This window comes from Scomber scombrus, chromosome 8 (assembly GCF_963691925.1).
Source record: "Scomber scombrus chromosome 8, fScoSco1.1, whole genome shotgun sequence".
Classification (NCBI taxonomy): Eukaryota; Metazoa; Chordata; class Actinopteri; order Scombriformes; family Scombridae; genus Scomber; species Scomber scombrus.
The window spans coordinates 8,500,984-8,524,669 of record NC_084977.1 but is presented as its reverse complement, the minus strand read 5'-3'; the positions used below and the strand labels follow the sequence as shown (position 1 = coordinate 8,524,669).

At 41.5% G+C, this 23,686-nt stretch overlaps 1 protein-coding gene across 3 annotated transcripts in view; it reads left to right on the top strand.

Moving 5' to 3' along the window:
- The window catches only part of palld (palladin, cytoskeletal associated protein), a 51,422-nt gene that overhangs the window by 14,145 nt on the left and 13,591 nt on the right, over positions 1 to 23,686 (top strand). For 2 of the 3 annotated variants that reach the window (XM_062423880.1, XM_062423881.1), the window contains exons 2-10: positions 4,772 to 4,947; positions 5,277 to 5,340; positions 6,492 to 6,609; positions 6,742 to 6,804; positions 8,190 to 8,331; positions 8,454 to 8,477; positions 9,196 to 9,315; positions 10,891 to 11,353; positions 12,358 to 12,393. In XM_062423880.1, the coding sequence (XP_062279864.1) occupies positions 4,772 to 4,947; positions 5,277 to 5,340; positions 6,492 to 6,609; positions 6,742 to 6,804; positions 8,190 to 8,331; positions 8,454 to 8,477; positions 9,196 to 9,315; positions 10,891 to 11,353; positions 12,358 to 12,393 (1,206 nt within the window). Of the gene's footprint in view, positions 1 to 4,771; positions 4,948 to 5,276; positions 5,341 to 6,491; positions 6,610 to 6,741; positions 6,805 to 8,189; positions 8,332 to 8,453; positions 8,478 to 9,195; positions 9,316 to 10,890; positions 11,354 to 12,357; positions 12,394 to 19,605; positions 19,718 to 23,686 lie in introns of those variants that run through there. The other variant, XM_062423882.1, reaches the window with a different exon arrangement.

The following is a 23,686-nucleotide window of genomic DNA, read 5'->3' as shown; positions in this document are numbered from 1 at the left end:
GTGTTAAAGAGAGTAGAAATGTGTGAATTTGCATGGACTTTTTAGTATGTTAAGTTACTCTCACTTTAATGATGGGAATGATCTGCTGTATATTTCAGCATTATTAACTTCCTATACCTCCTTCCAAATTGGTACCACTACATACCTAGAGGACAGGTAAAATAGGCATTATGTGGTATAATGGAAAACTATTACTGTATAATCAGGAGGGCTGTGGTAGGAATGCATATTTTGCATATTTTTTTATAGTGAGGTTATGCTTTTACTGAGCCATATAGAGCTCCATTCATAGTTGGTTGCAGTCAGCATGTGTGGGAAAGAGGAAACCGAATCTGCTTTCCATTTTGTGTTTGCATGAATTAGGAGATTTCACTGTCGTGGATAATAAAACTAAGTTTGCTAGCTATAGAGTTTGGACAGTCTCAGTTGACCTCTATTGTAGTTTGTAATTAGAGATAAAGACAGCCTAGATGCCGCTCTTCATGTCCAGTTGCACTTTTGTTGACTTCTGTGGTCCGTTGCCTAGAAACTGCACACAAGAGAGAAAAACTTGGAGACAAAACAGGTCTCGGGGAGTATATATATCTACTCTACCCGTGCCCTACATCCTATATTGATTGTTGAATGACATGGTGGGTGGGTGTGTTTATGCAAGCTTGTCACTCCTACATCCTGTCAAGGTTTCTCTGGGATTGAATCTTCCTTATTTCTTTTTCTCTTCCCTCCGCTTTGGCCTCCGCTCGTTTGGGTTTGTGGTGAAACTGAGCCTTGCTTCAAAAAATTTTCCATCAACAGCAGCAAATAACAACAGGGTCAGATGAGGAGAGTGTGGCCCTTAGCACGCACTGTGGAGGCCAGGGCAGCAGGCTCTGGTTTGGCCTCCACTGTGGAATGCTCTCTTCATCTAAATGTGAATAGGTTAGCAGAGGGATCACCATGAGAACAAGACCATCTTCCCGTTGATATGAGGTATCATCTGGCCCCAATTGTCTAAAATGAGTTGTGTATAATTCCTCTCTCACATGCTATCATTATTGAGAGAGCTGGTGACAGGATCGATGGTGATGGTGGGATGTTTAATCACCATCTTGGCTGGGCGGGTGCCACGTGGGTGGGAGATGAATGAAGAGGTGAGGCGTTACTCATGAAGGCAATTTTCTCTCCTCTATTTGGTATGCATGTGTTGAATAGCTGTGTTTTATAATAGCATTGTGTTAAGAGGAAATGGGTGGTAAAGCTTTATTCTGCCAAGAGATTTCTACCTTTGCTCGGTTTTCTCAGAGTACTGAGTGACTGCTATTGCAACACACCCAGCTTCCCTTCAAAAAAATGAGACTATTGATGGTCGAGTTCCTTTTTTGCCTGCTAGACTGTATGTGACTCACCAAAGTCCCCACTCCCCCTCTGGGTAAAACACACCACGCTGTTAAAGGCCTCGCACAATGTTCAGCACATTCCACAGAAATGGAAAGGGGATTAAATAAACATTACAGTCTCTCTCTAAATGAGTTTACGCAGTAATTATGCATAATGGTAGATCATTAAGGTTGATTAATAAGGGGTTTTATTGTTGTGCTTGTTGGAAATGGTTTATGCCTCCTTGCTTATGCTCAGTCAAGCCCCAGAGGATCATGGGTCCTGTGCCCTTTTCTGTCTTTCGTCAAATTGTGTGCCCAAACAAATTTACATTTCCATTCCCTTTCTTCCACCGAGCGGATCGGCTGTGTTTTACGTGCAGCGAGAACAGCCTGGTAAACCTTTTAGCCATATCCAGAGTGGAAAACTACCGAAAATGTTTGAACAAAAAACCCCAACTCACAAGAACACTGACGAATGCTTGAATTACAACTTTACTCTCGCATTTTAGTTCACATATGTTGCTGCATTAAACTGCTGTTGTTTCTTTTATTGGGATATCAACACATTCAGACCACCATTTCCACCATGTGGAAAACATATCCCCCCCTCTGTTTGTCCGCCTCGGTTCATTGTAGTTACACACATACACAAAAAACACACTTAGAGCTAACCAGTCATTAGATCAATGATGTCATGTGTTACTTCAAACCCTTTCGTGTATGTGTTTAATTTAACAGTGCTCAAAAAATGTCCAAAATCATTTCCCCATATTGGAGGTGATTTGTATTGTGTGGTCCACATCAAACACAGAGCATATGGCTGCGAGATCCATAGTGAACAATTTTGATTAATACACTGAGTGACTTAAAATAAAGTCGTGAGGTTTAACCAACAAAAGAAACCTGAGTTCCTCATACAAATTCCCATCAGACATGGCAGTCAACCAAAGGAGTTACTTTCCCTTTTCTCCGCCTGGTTATAATCCGGAAAAATGGATTTCAAAACCACACGTACATATTGGTTTACTCAAACAATCAACTTCCTACTCACAGTTGCCAGCTGCTGTCAGTTTTGTACTTTGTCATATACCAAATTCATGCTATACAGGATCTCTCTCTTATCCCAGCCTTTCTCTGTCTGGATCATGTGTTTGATACACAGATATCTGGTGAGGATGTTTGAAGCGTGGCCGATGACTCACGGCCTCAACAACTGACACTCCAGTGGATAAGGTCTCTCTGCTCGTGCCCCGAACAGCTATTTATTAGTCTCAAGCCACGATCTGTTTCCTATCATTTAACTCACCGGCGTCTGTCTGTGTGATAAAGCCAGCTAAGTTTTCCGTTGTTTCACTTCATCGAGTGATAAGACAGAGGAACTGCCCTGAGGAGTCTATATAGAGGGGGCTTGGTGTTAAAACAGTGGCAGAGCAAGCAAAAACAGGGTGACAAGGTTCTACAGCGCTCCACCTGTCACTGCCACTGATGAATTGCTCAGTGTGATCCGTCTCAACAATGACAGAGCATATAATTTTTCCTGTCTGACCCGACTTGACTCATGCTCGTTCACCTCCTGTTCCTGTACTTTCCATTCATTCTCTCGCTTTCTCTGTCTCGTTCTCCGCTCTCACACCCACTCTGTCAGGTGTAAATCCTACAGTATGAAGTGTTGTCTGAATATTTTGGCTGATGGATTGCTTTCTGGAACAGGAGTTGCCCGCTGTTTGACTGACACACCATAGTGTATGAAATCGAGTTAACGGCTACGCAGCAGGATGTTGGGAATTTTTATACAACTCTCCAAGATAGTAAGAATATCCTCAGGTCAGGGCTCTGGACAGACAGAACAGCTGTTCCTTCTGGCATTTTGGGAATTCCTGCCCCTTTTTCCTTACTGCTGTCTTCAAGTGCTTAGTCATGGAATGCCGGGGAATGCTTGGTCTCTGTAAATTAAAGAGTACAGTCTAGACCTGCTCTGTGTGAAAAGTGCCCTGAGATAACTTCTGCAGTGATAAATAAAATTGAATTGACGCCTCTTGTCAATGCAGAGGTCAAGAGGTGAACAAGACATACAGTATACGCCCAAAAGGGTGTTGAAAGGCTGTACAGTGTGTGGAGAGTGAGTGTCTTGAATAAATGTGTCATAATGTAGATTAGAAGCCACAAACTTACACAAAACTTTGACATTTGAGGTCAGTGCTTACGTGTATATCTGTAGGAGATTGAGAATGTGGCCCCTGTTGTTTGATCCAGTATTTGATGTGGTAACATATTGCTGGGAGATCAGCTTTAATCATAACCCTGTAAAGAGAGATGAGACAGATAAAGCTGGTTGGGTTGTACACTCTCTCATCCCTCCTGGGTCCCAGACCATGGAACAAAGTCCGTGTCAGCAGACCCCAGGGAGGGAGTATATGGCCCAGGCGCCTGCCCAGACACACAGGCCTCTGATTGGAAGGAGGGGAAGGGTGTATCTGCTTCCCGTAACACCACGTCTTGTTGCTGCCTCAGGGTGGCTGACATTTGGCAGATAAACTCAGACATGCCCACAGGGTGTGTGTGAGTAGTTCTTAATGTTAGTTAGATTGGCCTCCTTCATATTTGGCAAAGGTATATTTACGCTCGAGTATTTGTCAAGTACAGTAATGGCTCTTGCTTGTCAGATAAGATTGTATTGAACAGGGACATACATTTCAGTAATAATTCATATTGCCTGTTGTGTGTAATTTAAGTTTTTGCTTTCACTGGATTATTCATTTCTATCCTTTGACAAAAAATCCACAAGACAAGAAGAAATTATATGACTGATCATATATGATTTACCATATTATGTATGCGATTTGAATGCGTAATTGTACACCCAAGACAGTTCAAAAAATCAATCCAGGTATCAATCAGGTAATAATTGATTAAAATGTATGTATGTATGTATGTAGACTAGGAAACATAATAATATAATGTGTCTTTATAAGGTTTTATGTTTGTATTAATTTAAACAGCTGTTTTTCTGCTCTGGTTAACGCTAGCTGTGTTTATCACTCAAGATAGTGCAGTTTACTACAGCGTTAGCACCAGTTATGTGGAGCACAGCCCCAGTTTGAATGATTTACAGGCTACGTATGGGTAATTTTGGTGTCTCTTAAAGGATAGGTTTATAGTTTTTCAAGTCTCTTGAATAGGTTTTGTTCCCTGTAATCAGACCATTAGAAGATCTCTTCCAAATGCACTTACAGTGTAAATGATGGGGGTCAAAATCTACAGTCCTCGTTTTGAGAGGGACTTTGGCACTTTTGCAGTTGCTGTTACTATTATATTGTAACCTTATTGTAAGCCTCTTTGCACAAACTATGTATGTAATGTAATGTTACTAGCATGTGAAAGTAACTCAAGTTGTGATCCACCCCCTCCACCAGGTGGTTTTGCGAAGGCCGTGAGCTGCTCAGCTCTCCTGACATACAGATCTGTAGGGATGGTGACCTGCACACACTGGTGATTGCTGAAGCCTTTGAGGACGACACAGGACGCTACACCTGCGTGGCCTCCAACAGTCTCGGAGCAGACAATACCTCCGCTGAGGTTTACATTGAAGGTCAGCAATGAAGTTGACTATTTTCAAGTGTGGGCTTCCATGGTTGCTAGTCTGCTGCAATGCTTTACAGGACAAAATGAATGTTGCTTTTTGGAACAAAATATATTTTTCTAGCACAACAAAGTTCTCAGTATTAGTGGATATACCACAAGAACCAGTAGCAACATAATTTGTGTATAGGGTTGATAAGAGATACAGACACAGCTTTGACATACAAATAATATGTAAAAACAGCAGCACAATTGGTGTTCTTACTAATGAAAATGAGATGAGATGACCTGTATCATATGGGGATAAGCGACACTGTTTTTGTTTTTGTCCCTTTGCAGGAGCTTCATCATCAGACTCAGAAGGAGAAAGTGCGTCAAAGTCCAGATCAGGAACCATGCCTCAGTAAGTGTGTTTCTGCATGGCCTCGTGTGACCCCATGACCCAGTGAACCTTGAACCCCCGAGCAGGTTAACTGAGTCCTGCAGCTGCTAATCAGGTCTGCTGCCTGCTGCAAATTAACTAGGCCCTTAAAAGGCCCTTAAAGAGCCATAACTCTGACCCAGCGCACAGGCTGCCATCTAAATAATGGGGTGAAGAGGGTTAATATGGTAAAAAAATACCCCTGTCAGGGTTGTCCCTTGTACTTATTTCAAATGTTAAACTTTTAACCCCCTGACCACTTTCACTTTCTTCTTTCTTTGAAACTGCTTTGAAAATGTTTCTGTTTGCACTGGTCTTTATACACCTAATTGTCTTGAATGAAACAGATATTTTATTGTGTTGTATTTCTTTGCCTCTCTCTTATTTATTCCCAAACTCAACCTCTATCAAGGAGATTTTGTTTTGGGTCCTGTTTGTTTATGTGTTACTTAGCAAAATATCTCAAAAACTTGTTTACCAGTTCATTTGGTGTGAAGTTATGCCATGGGCGGAAGAGCAGATGATTCACTTGTGAATGTGGATGCATTCATTGTGAAAAGTCAGAAACATTGCAGAAGAGGACATTTTTGAACATTTTTTTCATTTATAGCCATGCTAGCAGCATGACTCAAGGAATGGAAATGTTGGTCTACTGGATGGATTGCAAAAACATTGTCATTGCAAAACATTTATGGTGTGAAGAGGATGAAAACCTTTGATTTTAACAATCTACTGACTTTTTCTATATGACGAAACCATATATCAGGTTGACATTCATGGTTCTGAGTGGAGCCATTGCATTGATTGCCATTGAATTTAATAGTATAGTGTTAGTGCTAATTCCCTTGCACTTTGAGGATGTAACATTACCTTCTCTGAGTGATGTCCAGCTCTCTAAATGTTTTTGATTATTATCTCTATGTATATATCTGCCTCCATCTGGACCACTTCCTGATTCACTTTCTGTTTACACATTGAAGCCAAGAACACTGATATCATCTTAATTGCTATGGAGCCAATTTTCTTTGATTCAAGTATGAGTATTTATAAAGTATATAGGGTAGGAAAATTCTGCCTTTTTTCACTACAAAGTATTTCTGTTTGTGTGCTGATTTATGCTTTGCTTATTTTAGAGTGCAGAAGAAGACCACTTCGATGTCCCTGACAATACGCTCACCATCACCCAAAACCCCCGAGGTCCTTCCTCATCGCTCCACACTGGTCCAGTCCCTGTCTCAGCCCCCGCAGCGGGTAAGCCACCGGAAGCACAAAGTGAAGTAGGGCCACATAAGTTCAGGCCCATGGTCAAAGCTCTGTTCAGTGACACAAGCAAAAACCTTTCTAAATTAACTTTTCAGGAAGTAAGTTTGTGTTGTCTTCTAGATGCAGAGCCCAGTGTCGTCACTGTATGGTGCTGATGTCTCAGGTCCTCCTATATTCACCAAGGTAAGTCTGCATATGAGTAGTCAAAAAAAAGTAAGCTGACATTCAAACATTAGCCACAAACTGTTGAACATGTCATTCCAAACCATGGGCACTAATAGCTGCTATTACAGCCTCCACTCTTCTGAGAAGTCTTTCCATAGAGATTTTATCCCATTTCCCAGACCCCAGATCCAAGATTTGATCCAGTTCCTCCCAAAGGTGTTGGATGGGGTTACTGTCAGAGCTCTGTGCAGACCAGTTCTTTCATACCAGTCTTGTAAATCCATTTCTTAATGGACATTCCTGTGTTCACAGAGGCATTAACATGAAACAGTAAGGACCTTCCCCAAATAGTTGCCACGAAGTTAGAAGCGTGTTATTGTCTAAAATATCTTGTCCACTGTAGTTTTAAGATTTCCCGTAATTGTAACTAAGAGACCTTGACAACAGCTCAGGATACATACAGTATATACACAGAACCTTAAAACATATGCATTAAGAGTCTTTGCTTTTCTGTAATAGCAGTGTGCAGTGCTGTGGCTTTCGGCAGTGGGGGTCAGATAAAACACAGGCTTTGATGAGAGCTCCTCTTCCAGCTAAAGAACGCCCTTTTCCAACTCAGACTGTTCAACACTCCACCAACAGCCCCCGACTCCCTCTCCCTCAGGCTGTGGGTCTTGTAATGGCGGGACTGAGACGGGCTGAGGCAGAGCTTCAAACAGTCCTGCCAAACCCACAAGGGTCAGGTCTCTTTCACTCTCATCCAGACAGTCAGACCCTAAATCATTTTCCCCTTCATTACAAAAAGACATTTGTTTTTCTTCACCCTTACCCACCTCCTTTACAAACTGCTACAGGCTTTAATCATCTCTTTGAGAGGATGTTCGCCTCAAGTCAGCACTGTGATGTCACCCATGTAACACACACACACACGTACATAAACTGTCAGACTCATGATGTACAGTCTACCCTCGGTCTTCCCAAAACATACCAAAGACACACACAGTCACGCAAAGGGAGAAAGAGAAAGGCTCCGGCTCACAACACATGTATCCACACTTAATGCTTCTTGTTGATGGATATATCCGTCAGCAGAAATGACAACACAGCACTGATGGTGGATTCTCCATCAGCCCCTACACGGATGTTTTTTTAGTTCACCTACACTATAAAGTTACCTGTGAGTCACAGGGGTTAAACAGCAAGTTTGTAAGAATGATGATGAGAAAGATTTGGAAGTTGAGAAGACTTGTATGGGGTGGGTCCTCTGTTTCCTGTTTCTGTTCCTTACCAGTTTTTAGACTCTTCTCATTTCCCCGTCATTCTTCACTCACTCACACCTTTTTTCATTGCCTTTCTTTTACTATTGTACCCCTCTTTGTCTTGTTTGTCCCTCCTCTGTGCAGCTGTTGCAGGATGCCCAGGCATCTGAGGGCCAGGTGGTGGTTTTGGAGTGCAGGGTCAGAGGAAGTCCTCCTCGACAGGTCAAGTGGTACCGCCAGGGAGAGGAGATTATGGACTCCCCAGATTTTCGTATTCTCCAGAAAAGTGAGACATTCTTCTCAGTTGTCATTAAACTCATTGTATATGAATCATTTTTGTTTTCTTATTTTAGCACCAAATTGACAATAATCAAAGTATTTTTGTTTTTCTTCTCTGCTGTCAATCAGAGCCTCGATCTGCAGCTGAGCCAGGTAGGTCACTTCAATTCCTCCCAGGTCTGTCATCGTATGACTTAGTCAATTACAACACCACTCTCATGTTCCCAACCGCAATAAGTGGTTAAACTTTGTAGTGGGTTATTAGCTCTGTCTGGAATTTTATGGTTTCATTAACAGCGGCAGCCTTTCACTTGGTTATGACTACAGTAAATCACAAGTCATTAAGTCTGTGTCTCAAAGGACACTCATTATCATATCTACCTCAGACAGAGGGAGTCCCTGGTGAAGTCAGAGAAACCGCACCTCCCACAAATCCAAACGCAAAAACACACACACAAAGTCATAGATAAACAATGACACACACGTTAATTTACGTCAGACATTTCCAACCTATGTGACTCAGGTGTTACTGAGTCACTCAGACGTCCCTGAACATCTGTGGCATTTGTGTGTGTTTGTGTATGTATGTGTGTGTGTGTGTGTGTGTGTCTGGTACCCATGATCATCCATTCTTGTTTGTCTGCTGCTCTCTGTGTGTCTGACTGTGGATAGTGAGTCACCAATCTACATGACATATCCACCACTGGCACTACTGCACTAGTGTCCATCTAATGTTTCTGTCGAGTCTCATTCCAAACGAATCGAGTGTCAACATGCCCCTCCATTACACGCCTGTACCGACTCTGTTGTTTATCATCTTCAACGGTTTGATAATTGAATGTGTGTTGATGGTGTCTTGTTTTTTTCTTAGAGGAGATCTGCACTCTGGTTATCGCTGAGGCCTTTCCAGAGGATGGAGGTCTGTTCTGCTGCACTGCCTCCAACCCATACGGCTCCATTAACAGCACAGCCAAACTCTCCGTCACCGCAGGTACGTCCACAGTCAGAAAGAGATGCATGTTGTTAAAAGGTAGCGTCTGGAGCCTTTAGGAAATCTATTGATGATGCCCCAGACTGTACATTGTTGCTTCTTTACAGTTTAAAGGCATTTAATTTAATCAATGATTAAAAAATAATGATAATAATACTATTCCAAACAGAAGCATTTACATTTAATTGTACAGATGTTTGGCTTTATGTTGCTCTATATACAGCAGCATAAAATTAGTATCAAAGTTCAGTCTTTACCAGCTTTTAACAAATCTGATAAGAGCAGATTATTTTAAGATAATGAAGTTAGTTAGTTAGTTAGTTAGTTAGTTAGTTAGTTAGTTAGTTAAATAGTTAGTTAGTTAAATAGTTTGTTAGTTTGTTAGTTCGTTAGTTCGTTAGTTTGTTCGTTTCAGGCAGCAATCAGTTGCTAGAAGTGCTGTTACTTTTAAGCTAGGTTCTGTAGTGCTGTCACATGCTGACCAATGTAAATATTTATGTTTTATTTTGGATGAGCATCTCACTTATAATAATAAGAGCACAAGTGTTGTGGTGAATTCAGCAGGAAGGGAATTGGGATCAGTGTTGAGCAAAGGGAATCTATGTAAAAATCTGGGATTTTGTACTTTGACACAATTCTATTAGTCTTGTGTGTGTGTGATGTTTGAGATTGAAGAGAAGAGTTTTGATTGGGACATTTTGCATGGACACTTCAGGACTAGTGAGGTGAAATCCTTATTTTCTATGATTGATTCTTTTTTTATCTTTCAAATTAGATTACAGTGAAATAGTCATGATGCCCAGCACAAGTTTCTCTTCCTGATTAAGAAAGAGAGATGGTCTGTTGATGTTTGTTACAAACCTAAATAAAGAACATATTGTCTGATGAAGAACAAGTTCAAATTTATGTGAAGCAGAATTTATCCAAAAGTCAAAGATCTATGTTCACAGTTACATTCACATTTATTGTTTGATATGTGACGAAGGTGAGACTGAATATGAAGTCCATTTTATGTTGCATTGCTCATGATGATTTAGGGGGAAAACTGTTTATTGTAGAAAAATGTACAGTATCATTTTAAAAATCAAACAAAGTTAAATGCGTATTTTTCTTTCATAGTCTTCTTTTCAGAGTAATTGAATCAATGCGTGGTCACTACACTGACCTTTTGACCTGGAGTTTCTGTGGTTTTATGTTGAAAATGTGTATTGTATGTCTCAACAAGATGACCATCTTTTTTCCTGTTTATTGTTGTGTAGCCTGTATGGAATAAAGAGTGAGAGGAGTGAGTTTATGAGAAGCTCTATGTGAGTACAGCAGGACACAAATATTTCTGTGTGTATTCTCGCTGACAGAGCTGTGTATATACAGTAAAGGACTCATCGCACAGTTAAAGGAAAGGCTGAATAAACAGGAATTGCATCAGCCTGACTGGATCCAGCTGCTGCTTCAGATCAGATCAGCTGTGGTGCAGCCTTGTGTGTATGTGTATAATCTTCTACTGATGGCGAGAAGAAAAACTAAACATTCAAGCCCAACATTTTCCACTTTCCTATTGTTTGTTCCCCTCAGCAGCCGAGGACTCATCCAGTAACGGCATGTCTGGCGATAGCTCCAGGTTTGAAGATGCGGCAGCCTTCCCCCCTCCTCCTCCCCCACCCACAGAGATCAGCCTCCTGGAGCTGCCACCCAAGATGCCACCTCAGCCCAACACTGAGGCTTTTCATATCAAGGAGCTGGAGATCTGGCCCAGTGTGTCAGCATTGCCTCCTGTACACTTTGGCTCAGAGGTGGAGGATAATGAGAAAGGGTCTGTACAGAATGGCCAATCCCCACGTCCTCCTTCATTTCCAACCCTGCCTAAAGAGACCACACCACCACCCCCACCTGCTCCTGCACCTCTGCCCCATTTTGACCCCATGACAGATGTTCAAAGTCCAGCCCCAACGGCACCAGATTCACCTTCAACCCCAGGAAAGCTGTCTCCATCCCCTGTGAAGGAAGGTCCTCCTCTACCTACCAAGCCTAAACCAAAGCTGTGAGTACCTGTCGTGGCCCAGTGTGTCTGTGCCCCGGGGGCAGGCTAGACACCAGGGGGGTGCTGTTGGGAGGCAGACAGACTGGGAGGACTGCCTGAGGTCTGCTGGAAATGATAGTGTTGTGAAAGGGTTAAAGGGGGAATCCCAGGCCTTTTTTTTATAACAAAAGCATTCCCCTGCCTTTATGTCGGTGTCAGAGTGGCATAATGTGTGCCAGGGCGAGTCTGCCAACTGCCGTCTGTCTGTCTGTCTGTGGCTGTAAACAGATCTGTTTGGCTTTTGCTGGATGGCTCCTATTGTTTCGGTTTGACCTTGGCCTGCATGGCCAGCCCAGGAGAGAGGCATTGTGTGTGTTTTTTTTTCCTGAGCACCTTTCTGTGAGCTCTATAGGGACCAGGTAGGATGTCACTGTTATTAGAGGAGAGTTGAATGACTTTGTTTTCAGTGGTCCATTTTTTTTTGAGATTCTGCAGTGAAAAAGTTTCTTTTGCATGGAGTTTAATTCATTTGGTGATGCATTTAGGCGTTTTTGCTTTATAAAACAGCATACAGTAGAGGGCTGACAAGAAATAGGGGGGTGGTGTTACGGTCATCATAAATGATCATAAACAAGATCATTAAGTGCGTTTTTCACACTATTGGTTGATGTTAAGAAATTTTTTTCTCTTTGTGTACCTTTTTTTTTGCCAGTTTTTACTTTTTGCATTTTCCCTTTTCTCCCCATCTTACTTACTTGTAAGGGGCGATTTTTTTAATTAATTTTTTTTATATTACAATATGACTTTCAGAGTATGTATCAACGTACATCATATCAACAGTGGGTACCAGTGTTGCTGTGATGTGAAAGACTGCATGTAGATTTAAGATTGCCTACAGTACAGTGAAGCTCTTGTGTTGCACAGTCCAATGGCACTGCATGTATACTGGATTTGAATCCTGCTCATGGGTGTTGTTGCATATCTGGTGACGTAATTGTTATGACTTGTTAATTCTGTGCTTCCAGAGCTGAGAATATAGAGGAGGAGGCAGAAAATTACAGGTAAATATTTGCCTATGAGGGGGATGCTCGGGGTGTGATTTAAGTGGCGCCACATGTAGCCTTTTCTATCTGAGTTATAGCTGTAATGGTTACAAACACAGAATCAACAGTAGAAATTATATGAAAGCACATGTTGCATCAAATTCATTACACACACCACCAAAACAACTTAACATAGTTACACTGTAGGTTGATAAATCAGAAACAATAACCAAGAGGAATCAGCGGATATTATACAAATGACAATTAACTATGTTTATTTGTTTGTTGGTTTAAATTTTGCATATATTGGATGGAGCAAAAGATCTGATATGGTTACTGAGCTTCAAAGTTTATCCAGTTTTTATAGATTGCTATAGAGAGAGAGAATAGTCCTCAATATTTTATTTTGCCATTTATTTGTACTTTTGATGAAAATTTACATTTCAGATCTCACATATGGCATTAGAGATAAACATACCATTAGACTTTGTCACAAAGCATGAGCACAATCTTTGATAAATACACTGTCCATGTGGTGTACACAAATATAATTAATTATAGCGTGTATATTTCTCAAACAAACACAAGATTTATCTTCAGATCAGACTTGTATGTGCAATAGCTCAATAAATGAGAGGTGTTGGGATCATTCCTCGCTCTAAATAGCAGGGGGACAATAAAGCTGCTTCTCTCAGAGTTTTTCCACAATAACAACATGAACACACCGCTAAAAACAATCAGCTCCCAACTGTTAAGCAATTAGAACGTGTAAACCGCCGCTCTCGTGCCCTCTCCCCTTTTATATTCTGTAATTACACAGTAAAAAAACAACAGCAATGCCATTAACCAAAATTCATGTTTCAGCCAAACTGCGCTGTGCTTCCTCAGGTAACGTGTAGCGACAGAGGTTGACCACTCTTAAACTAAAGCTCCCGAGCTCATTGTGGAGTTCATCGTGTCCCGTTTGTTATGTGGCAAGTCCCATGCAGAGTGATATATTGTTTCTCTATGAGACACACGCTGCTGCGAAACATCAACGGAGCACAGCAAAGCCTGCAGCCTTTGAAAATGATCTTTGTTGGTTACTTTAAGTGCTTGTTTTCTGTTTTACAGGAGTTCTTTTTAATAAGCACAAGACTCTCTTCCAATCCATCCAATTGTTCAATTGCCGTAAATTAAATAGACAGCATGGAAACTATGACCCTAATGTTTTGTACTTTAAAAAATAAGGCCTTGTTGTTTCACTGCATTTACATAAAGACAGTGAGGATCGGTACAGTGTGAGCAGTTAACTTTTGGGCCCAGAATTTATTTTTTATTTCTCTGCACAGTTAAGCTTTTACGCCCAAGTAAATGTTACTCATATGAGGATATCCCCAAAAATCATTCTGGATTTTCACAGTACCCAGTTTTACTTATAAATGGACAGCTGCATCGCAATCCTAACACCAGTGTTTATAGCTGTTGGAGAAATGTGTTCGTGTTCACAAATCTTGAATAAATGGTTCTAAATCATAGGAATAACATACTGGAAGCCTGTTTCAGGGATGATTTTTGCTTCAATAACACTGAGCTGATGAGATGGAGGAAGTAGCTGTGTGACTTGGCAGGCAGGAGGGACTGCGAGAGACCTGAGCTGTGAAAACAGACCTGCTGTTTTTCTGCGCCGAAGGAAGAGGGGTTAGGGTTGGTAGGCATTTGGGTTTGATGGCCAGCGTTGATGCCAGACGTCAGGATAAGAATCAAAGGAAATTCTCAAGGGAGAGGCTCAGATTGGCCGGTTGGATCTGAACTGGTCTGGAAAGAAAGCAGAGCCCTTTACCACATGGTAGAAAATAGATAGATGGCGAATTGGCACCACTATCTTGTTGTCTGGAATTCAACTTTTTATTGTGATTGAAACATATAATATTTGGGTTACTTGCTTTAGTTGGTGATTTGATGGATATGTTATTTTCAGACTACTGTAGGCAGGATAAAATTAACAAGTGACACAAATGTACAGCTGCTGTTTTGGTTGCCTTTTCATAAAGTGCTTTGGGAATTAAGCATACGTAAGAAAAAAATGTTTTGCTTAACTGACATATTGCTTTAAGCAGATGTGATATGTGAGGCAACTAAAAGTTATTGTGGGATCGGAGCTTATTTGATTGTGCGAGCTGGTGTTGATATACTGTGGAGTCCCTGCAGAACCGTCTAAATAAAGCTACTGTAAGGCTATAAGGCATACTACAGTATGAGAGGATAATATGTGACAAGCCATCAATCAGCTTGGTGAAAGTTTTCATCCCAATATAAGGTCACTGCCTTGTTGGGGAGAATTATAGTCTTTCCTGATTCAACAACTCTGTTCAGGGCTCTTCAGGGTTTAACTGTGCACACGTGACCGTCTGTAAACTCACATCATAATGGACTAATAACACCTGGGGCTTGTAAATCTGTGTATGTGTGTGTGTGTGTGTGTGTGTGTGTGTGTTTGTGCACAGTCACGCACATGCATGCACATGTTTGTGAGTGGGTGTTGATGGATTAGGTGTCCGGGCTGCTGGTGTACAGTGTTAGCTTTCCTATATTGATAAAGGTTTATGCTTGCCTAGTGTGACATTTCACAAGACTGTTTTGGCATTATGACACACCCATACTAGCGCTGGAGGAGAGACACGTTCAATGTTTGAACATTTTTGAAGTCCAGATTTTTGTATGGTAGAAATAATGTGTTGTTGACTTCTTATGTTGTTAAGACACCTTTTATACCTGCAGATTGTAGGTTAAGTCAACATAAAATGCAGTGAACCATTAAGACATACTGTGAAAAACCACAACAAGATTACAAGACAAAGGACGAGACAGTCAAAAGCAACGAGCCAGAGCAACACGTTAAGGTGTGACCACCACGATATCGACCGTGATAATAGGGGCAAAACATCATATTATAGGTTGGGATAATGTCTGGGTGGGCGTCACGCACAAAGCACAAGTAGCAGAGGCAACAATTATCCTCGAATCACTCCCCGGTTTAATCTCTCTTTCATAAGACCAGGAATCAACTTTGACAGTTGAAATTGTTCTCTTGCACGGATTTCACTCCACAAACGGCTTTTCATGTGCGAGCTGCCTTTTTTTCTATGTTCTTTTTTACTCTTTATGCTGAGATTACCAATGATGAAAAACAGGCACACGTCAGCATTTAACAGAGCCTCGACTTTTCTCACTACGATGATGTTTTTTGCAAAAATGATTCATGTTCTTTGCTGTCGAGTTGTTAAATAGATGCTGTAATAACAGCAATCACTGACTGGTAAATGCAGGTTGGAAGCAGAGAGGCAGAGAGTGAAAAAATTCATTATGTTTGTGAATTTAAACAGACGAAGGACTGATTGAATACAGTGAGCAGTTTCTGTGTTTCATTATGGAGAGTTTTGGATTGATATTGGAAGCGCAGCTGAAACAGAAGTAGGTCTGTGAGGAAAGGAGAGGAGGAAGACAGATTTGGACAATAAGGGAATTACACTGCAGACAATTAGATTTCCATTGCTGTAGATCACAGGTTTTGTCATATCCAGAAGTATTGTCAGAAAATAGCATGATCCAACATGCAGTACACAAACACAAACACTAGAGCATGTATCGCAGTATGATGAATAGAGCTGCAACTAATGATTATTTTCATCTGATATTCATTCGATCATTTTCTTGATTTGTTTTGTCTGTAAAATGTCAGAAAAAGTGAAAACATATACATTATAATTTCTTAGAACTCATCATGCTCATCTTCAAATATCTTTTCATCTGAACAACAGTTCATGATGTAAAGATATTCAGTTTACTGTGATGTATGGCATAGAAAAGTGAAATTGAAAACAGTTTTTGTTTTAAAAATTGAAACAATTTTTCGATTATCAAAATAGTTGCTAATTTATTTTCCATCAATTGATTAATCAGTTAATCTAATAAATGTAAAATCATATATAAAATAATCAATATGATGTCCTGCGCAATTAACTGTTCTCCACTGTTATGTATTACATCAGATCAAAGTCATCTCACTACAACTTGCTTGGAATCATGAATTTGAACAACATGTTGTAAAACGATAACATGATACGATCAAATCATCATGACATACATTCATGTTGAATTATTACCCGACTCCAACAAACACAGCTTGTGCGATCCTACACACGCAGGAGCTTAGAACAACAGTCCGACTGTGTGTAAGTGACACCAACAGACCTTAATGTTTCCAGCAGGCTCTGCATACTTACACAGTGCAGCGATAAAGAGGAGGAATGGCCTAATCCACTATAATGTAGCCTGTATTGCATGCAGCTTGACTTTATACCTCTCAATCCCTGTCTGCTGACATAATTACCATACCACTGAGATTAAATGATTTCTGCAGTAGCTCCAAACCTCTTTAACCCCACTGAGGGTTGTTGTCAGGGGAACAGCATGCAAACTAAAGGCAACAAACTACTCACTGCCAACGGTCCTCATCAGTCTCCCACTGTCACACACATATATACAATTTCTAAAGAGGCAGCATCAGCAGGTGATTGGTTGCTGCTATATGTCCCTTTATCTTTTTTTAATTAGACTTTCAATATGGTTTTTCTGGCTTGTTGTATGAAATTAGAACGCTTTAAATCAGGTTCTATGGATATTCTTTCCGTGTTGCACTGCTGAGCAAGAAGCTCTAGCTGCCAGGATTTGTTGCATATCTGTGTTGTGACTCAGAGCTTCCTCTCAGCAGTGTGTTTGTGTTTACGAGGTGCAAGTCATGAACTCTCTAATGAAGTATTAACAATCACTTTCTTGTCGAGGTGTTGCTCGTGGTTTTATGGAAAGCAGGAAACATGCATGTTTAAGCACCACATATGGCACTGGCTGCACACTGAGATCTTTGGTTGCGGTTCACCGTCATCAAATGTCTAATTTAAAATATGGAAGTGAGACTGACCGTGGATCAGTTCCTTAATGGATACCTATGTTTCAGTGAAGGCAGAGACAAAGAGGTTTTGATTAGGATGTTAATGGAAAAAAGGCACAGAATGAGAAAGTTAGTTGTCATCAGGGGAAGGGGGGGGGGGGGGGGGGGGGGGATTGTGCAACAGAACAAAAAACTAAATGAAGTCACTGGAGACACAAGAGAGCAGGAAAGCAGATAATTTCACATCAACCTTCAGAGAGTCAGAGATGGGCAGTCCTTAAAAGGACATGGGAGACACAGGATTGGCTGAAACACCAGACCAACTAACCACCGGATTGGTCGGTTGGGCTAGAGTGACCTGCATGGAATGGAGAAACTTTCCAAATAAGGAAGAGAGTTGTTGGGGCTGACCTTCATAACACGAAGAAGGGGGCCGGAGGAAAGAGGGGTGAGCAGAGTGAAAGGCAGCTATGAGAAGGGGAGCGAGAGAACCAGGCAGGCAGGGTGTATGTTTGGGAGTTGACAGCATGGAAACTAACAGGCCTCAGTGATCCCCTCACAGAAAGCAGACTGTGTTTCCCAGGAAAGAACACCTTGGTATGTTAAACACTGAGAAACACACAGATAAATACACATTACCATACACACTCAGAGAATCACATTGTTTCCGGATGAGGTCAATCAACCCGATTAGATCCTAACCCCCGACTGCGAGTGGTGTGTTTGTGTGTGTCTGGCTGTGTGGTATACACAGTATCTTCCTTTAGACACACTCCCACAACTTCCACTTGTGGGCGCTAATTAGAGGGTGTGTGAGACCCAACAGTGTAATGTATACACACTAGACTTTCATGACAGTGTAGTCACTCATGTCGCCAAAACCCGACTTTGAGTGCAGAGGAGATTCACTCTGACTCGCCTGTAAGCATCAGTGAGCTAACATAAAGTTTTTGTGTGTTGACTCACTGACACTCACATCTTGACAGTGATGAGGACCCCCTTCGCTCTTTGACCTTTCCCCAATACACACCCAAAATGATGCACACAGTTATAAATGCACACAAAGACCCACTGGACCACTTCCATGCAGCCTCCCTCCTTCCTTCAACACACTGTGAATCATCAACCGCTTGAAAAGCACACACTAAAAATAGAGGCATGACACACAAAAATAGAAATGATGAATCCCCCCGAAAAGGTTTTGTTTCATCCTACAAAAATGAAGGAGAAAAAATCCTGTATTGACAAACTGAATAATTGGTTAGATGTTTCAGTGAATGAAACCATTTTTGTGTGGTGATGATGGGAGTTGTTTGCCTACACAGTACTACACAGTGGCACTGGAACTTTGTGTCCTTTACTCAAATTGTTCCAGAGGTCCTCGTCTTACATAAAACTATTATCCTCTGTGTTCTGTGTGCTCGGCGTGTAGATAATAGTTACTGCGCTCTGTCAACGTGTGAAGGGAAGATAATGTTTCTGTGAGTCCACAAAGAAGGCGCAGAATGTGGATTTTATTTCCAGGCAGGGCGTCTTTTCAAATGTTACCTTACAATAGACAAATCTCACCTGTGTCACCTGAAACTTTGAGAACTGTTCAGATGATAAATGTCTCAAATCTGTCTTTGATTCTTTCTCCTCAATCATCATGCCTGTCTAGTCCTCAGCCGGTCAGGAAACAATATAAATTTGAGCACAAAAGTAGGGCCGACTTTCTCAGTCCTGATACTGATACCTGGACTCTGGCTATCGGCCAATACCGAGTACCAATCCAACACTGGTGTACACTAAATAAGCTGTGATATTAGACTGGGAAATTAAATTAATAAGACTGAGATCTTTCTATGATGTGTAAGACAACATCTGGCTTGACTTAATTATTATTAGTCTCCTAACATTGTAAAACAAAATGTAACAAATAATTAGATATAAATCAACTGAATTTATCAAAAATAATGGTACTGATTGATTAATATCAGATCGGCCCATTGTCATTATACCTGATCCAGCTATTTGAGTCAGTATCAAACCAATATCTGTATCTGTGTTGGAGCATCTCTGCACCAAAGGACAAGTACAAAGCAATTAGATAGGTGTGTCGTTCATTCTTCAAACTGTTTTTTTTGCTCACAGTATATGGCTGTGCTTTTATCCTGAAAGGGCTTGGGTCTTGGGCAGACTGTAAGCTCTTATTGTGAAAGAGGAGGAGCTCAGAGACAGACTGACTCATACAGAGGGAGAGACAGAGAGAGAGAGAGAAAGAGAGAGGGAGTGACTGCGTCTGTCACTGTCTGGCTGCTCAGCGCTCTCTATATATGCTCCTCACACCTGGCAGGGCAAACACTGCAACGTAGTTCGCTCTCCTGCAGGGAAATATCAGAGGTGCCACACACCAAGACCACAAAACTGAAGGTAAAACTACTCCTGCTTGTTTCTAGTCAACTGACAACTCATTCAAATTCAGCAAACTTCAGCAGAACTGAGAAAACTGATATAAGATGAAATGAAGGATGCTTTCCTTTGACTTTTAGTCTTTGAACACTCAGAGAGAAAAAAACTTCTCAGGCTCTTTATTATTATTACTTTTTTAGAATTGTTTTTATAAAAGCTGAAAATGAATCACTTTGTCATTAACTTAAATATTTCTGATCGTGAATAAGAGCGATTGAAGTAACCAAATGATTCTTTTTTCTTTTTTTTCCCCCACATTTGAGCGTTTTACCAGTTCTGCGTGTTAATGTTTAAATCATATGTTCTCAATATTGCCTGTGGGGTTTTCTGAAAGCACACAGAGGCTGAGTGGGATACCCATTCATTTGCCAAAGACTCTAGAAAGGTAGCTCAGTTCAGAGAAAGAGAAGATGAAGAGAAGAGAAAAAGTGACTATGACAAAGATAAGTCTGACGTCTTTCTTTCCTGTGTTGTGTCTGTGATGCAGACCCACTGTGTTTATGCGGCGAGGTTCATTTGTTTGTAGAGGCTCTTGCTGGAGTCAGATGGATTAGTTAACACAATAGAGTCTGTTAGGTGCGAAAGCTTGTGTCTTGCTCGGCTGTAACTCTTCACTGACTGATTCCTTCTGAGCCACTTTGTGCCTCTCTTTCTCTCTCTCTCTCTTCTCTTCTCTCTCTGGCTCTTCCCTTTCCCCTTCCTCCTCCTCGCTCCTCCTCTCCCTCCACTCCTGCTGCTAATCCCATTTGATGCCGATGTCTTTCCCACTCCAATCCAGAGAAGAATGTCTTCAGCATTCCTGCTATAGAGAAAGAAGAAAGAAAGAAAAACAACCCACTGCCTGTCTCACTGGGCAGAAAGAGGGAAAGGCGGAGGAGAAGGGAGAGATGAGGGATGGAGGTATATAGAGAAAAGTAGGGGCTCGCTGATTGTGGAGGGCCCTCTTCACCTACACTTGGATATGAAATACGAGCTCAGATAGAGAGCAAAAAGGGAAAAGAATAGTAGTAGAAGAAAGAAAAAGAAAGAAAGAAAAGTGGGGCAGGGAGAAAGTGGGGTGATCGGAGCAGCCGTGAACTGTTGGCGTGGCTGGAATAAGAAAAACGCTCTGTGCTACGTTTTAAGAGAGGGGGGAAAGGAAAACAGTCTGGTTCTGTTTTATGTGGTGTGTGTGCAATTAGAGCCAAAGAGAACAAGGGGGGTTGAGGGAAGGGGGGTGGAGGGGGGGATGGAGAAGGGGGGTTGAGGGGAGGAGAGGGGGTTGAAAATACGTTAAGGATACTAGAAGAACAAAGGCTGAGAGAGAGAGAGAGAGATGAGAGAGAGAGAGAGAGAGAGAGAGAGAGAGAGAGAGAGAGAGAGAGAGAGAGAGAGAGAGAGAGAGAGAGAGAGAGAGAGAGAGAGAGAGAACATGTCAGCTGACAGGGAGGATGTGAATGAATGGAGGCTGCAGACAAGGAATAAAACGCTTTTTTTAATAAGTGTGACATATTGAATCCCCACTAGCAGCAGCAGTTTGGTTTTTAGAGGTCAGACAGCCTGTGAGATTATGTTCAAATGGTTTTGGAAACTTGGAGTGAATCCTTCGCTGGTCTGCTTTCTCCCTGTGAAAGTAGAAAGAGGCAGACATGAGGAGGTGGAGGGAGTCAGGAGAGTGATGTGTGAGAGAGTTAGAGAGAGAGATGAAGAGAGAGAGCGCAGGAGGATTTTACATTTGAACATTGTTATGCTTAAACTGTGTGTTTGTGTATGTTCAACAAATCCAGTTTCCCTGTATTTTAAGGCTTTTTCTTTAATTCCTAACATTCCTTATTTTATATGGCCTTTATGTATAACTTTATACTGTAGTTCAAAAGTAGGGCTGCAAATAACTTTTTCAATGAATAAGAAAAATTGTGAAAAAAAGTCCATCACAGTTTCCTAGAGTCCAAGGTGACATCTTGAGGTTGCTTGTTCTGTCTGATCAATGGTCTAAAACTGAAAGATATAATTTGTCAGTGGTATAAAACAGAGTATAACAGAAAATGCCCTGATTGGAGAGGCTGAAATCAGATAACATTTGGCCATTTTTGCCTGAAAAATCACAGAAACAATCGATTAAAAATTGTATTTCCAATTTATTTTCTGTTTATTGACTAATCCTTGTGGTTCTATCCAAAAGTTCAACTTTTTATCCAGGGAAACTAAATACACTACGCTACAATAACACAGTTTCCTGTTACTTTCTGCAGGTATGAGGTAACTTCTAAAGAAATCCATAACCTGACACATTTCCAGTCAGAAATGATTACTTTTAATGTATTCTGTAAGTCAGAAGCAACTTATCCAGTAGTTCAAACAGACAACTTCTGCATACTGCTTACTCACAGTCTGTCAGTCTGACAGTCCGTCATCAGCTCAGTCGCTGTGTCAGACCGATGCTCTGTTCTTGCTCTGGGGCATCAGACAAGTTCAGGTTGACGCACTGTAGCGGTGATGCAATGCTCGCCAGTGAACACAAGTGAGGAAACCATGAACCAGGTGTGTTTGTGTGTAAGCGCAACAAAACAGATAGGTAATACGTGACTAGATAGCTAGGTGTGTACTTCTTAGAGGGATAAACAATGTTTTCCCCTAGAGCCGTGCTGATTTATTCGTGAATTTCTACGGTCATCAAGTCACAATTAAGGTCAACAGCTGTGTGTGTAATAATCTCTCAGGCATGGTTTCCAAACGGTGTGTGTTTGTATTGTAGGTGTGATATTAGTGCTCAATTTGATTATTTGGATATAAATCATTTACAAGTGGCAAGGTCATGCTGTTAATAAGCCACAGGTGTTTCCAGGAACAGATACAGAGAGGTGTAATGCAAACACACAATGTGCCTATAGAGAGTAGCCAGAACACCCACTAAAAACCTTTCCTTCTTCCACTTGCTGCACATGCTAAAATTTGCTTTTTTCTGTTTATAAACACCTTTTAAATGAGGCAGCATGGCCTCAGTTTCCCTCATGTTGTTGTTTACAGAAGGAAACCCTCATTACTGGCTATGTACACTCAACAACTTCCTGTTCTCCCTGACACGCTTCCTGTCATCAGCTGGCCGAGCCTTAATAAACAGTTCCGTCTTTTCAGCCAGCTGCGGAGCTAACGAGATCGGCGGCAGATTAACCTGCCGGTGGCTCCCAGCTTGTTCTTATATATTCGGTGGAGCCGCGGACAAGTTTCTCACGCACTCCGGGTCGTTATTGCTCAAGAAGCACAAACAAGCAGCGCTGAGTAAACACCGCTATTTAAGACGTTGAACTCTTCATTTATTAAAGCAAGATGCTGCTGGTAAAGACCTGCTGTGTCTGGCATGTCACAGTGTTTAGCTGGTTCTGATACATCGTGGGAGCTGTAAAACACACTTTCAGTTACGCTTTTCTATGCTGGAACTGGAGAGACAAAGTTACTCCAGACTAGATTCCTCTTTGCCTTTTCTACCCTTCCTTTCTTTCCCCCCCTCAACTCAAGAATTTACAGACAGGATCCAGCCCAAGGAAAGTCTTGAAGTCAGGATTGAAAATGGGAAGACATAACACTTAACTGCTTTGCCTATTTATACCACCAAAACTTGGGGCAGAAAAGAGAGGCAATGAAAGGGAGAGACTTAAGAGTAATGCAGTGTTACAGCTGGAATGACAGACAGAGGAGCTGGAGCGTTTTCTCTCACCGAAGCAAGGCGCTCTGTGGGCCAGTTGGCTCAGACTAGAACAGCAAAACACTGGGCTGTTGGCATGGCGACAGAGGAACACTTCCCTCCTAATTCAGCCCCGCTCCGCCACAGCAGAGACAAAGAAAGAGGGAGTGATGGAGGCCTGCTCTGCTTCTCAAGATACCTTTTTTTACTAATCATTTACACAAGGCACAGATCTGGTTTTAGCAGGGGTCGTGTTGTTTTAGAGTGCA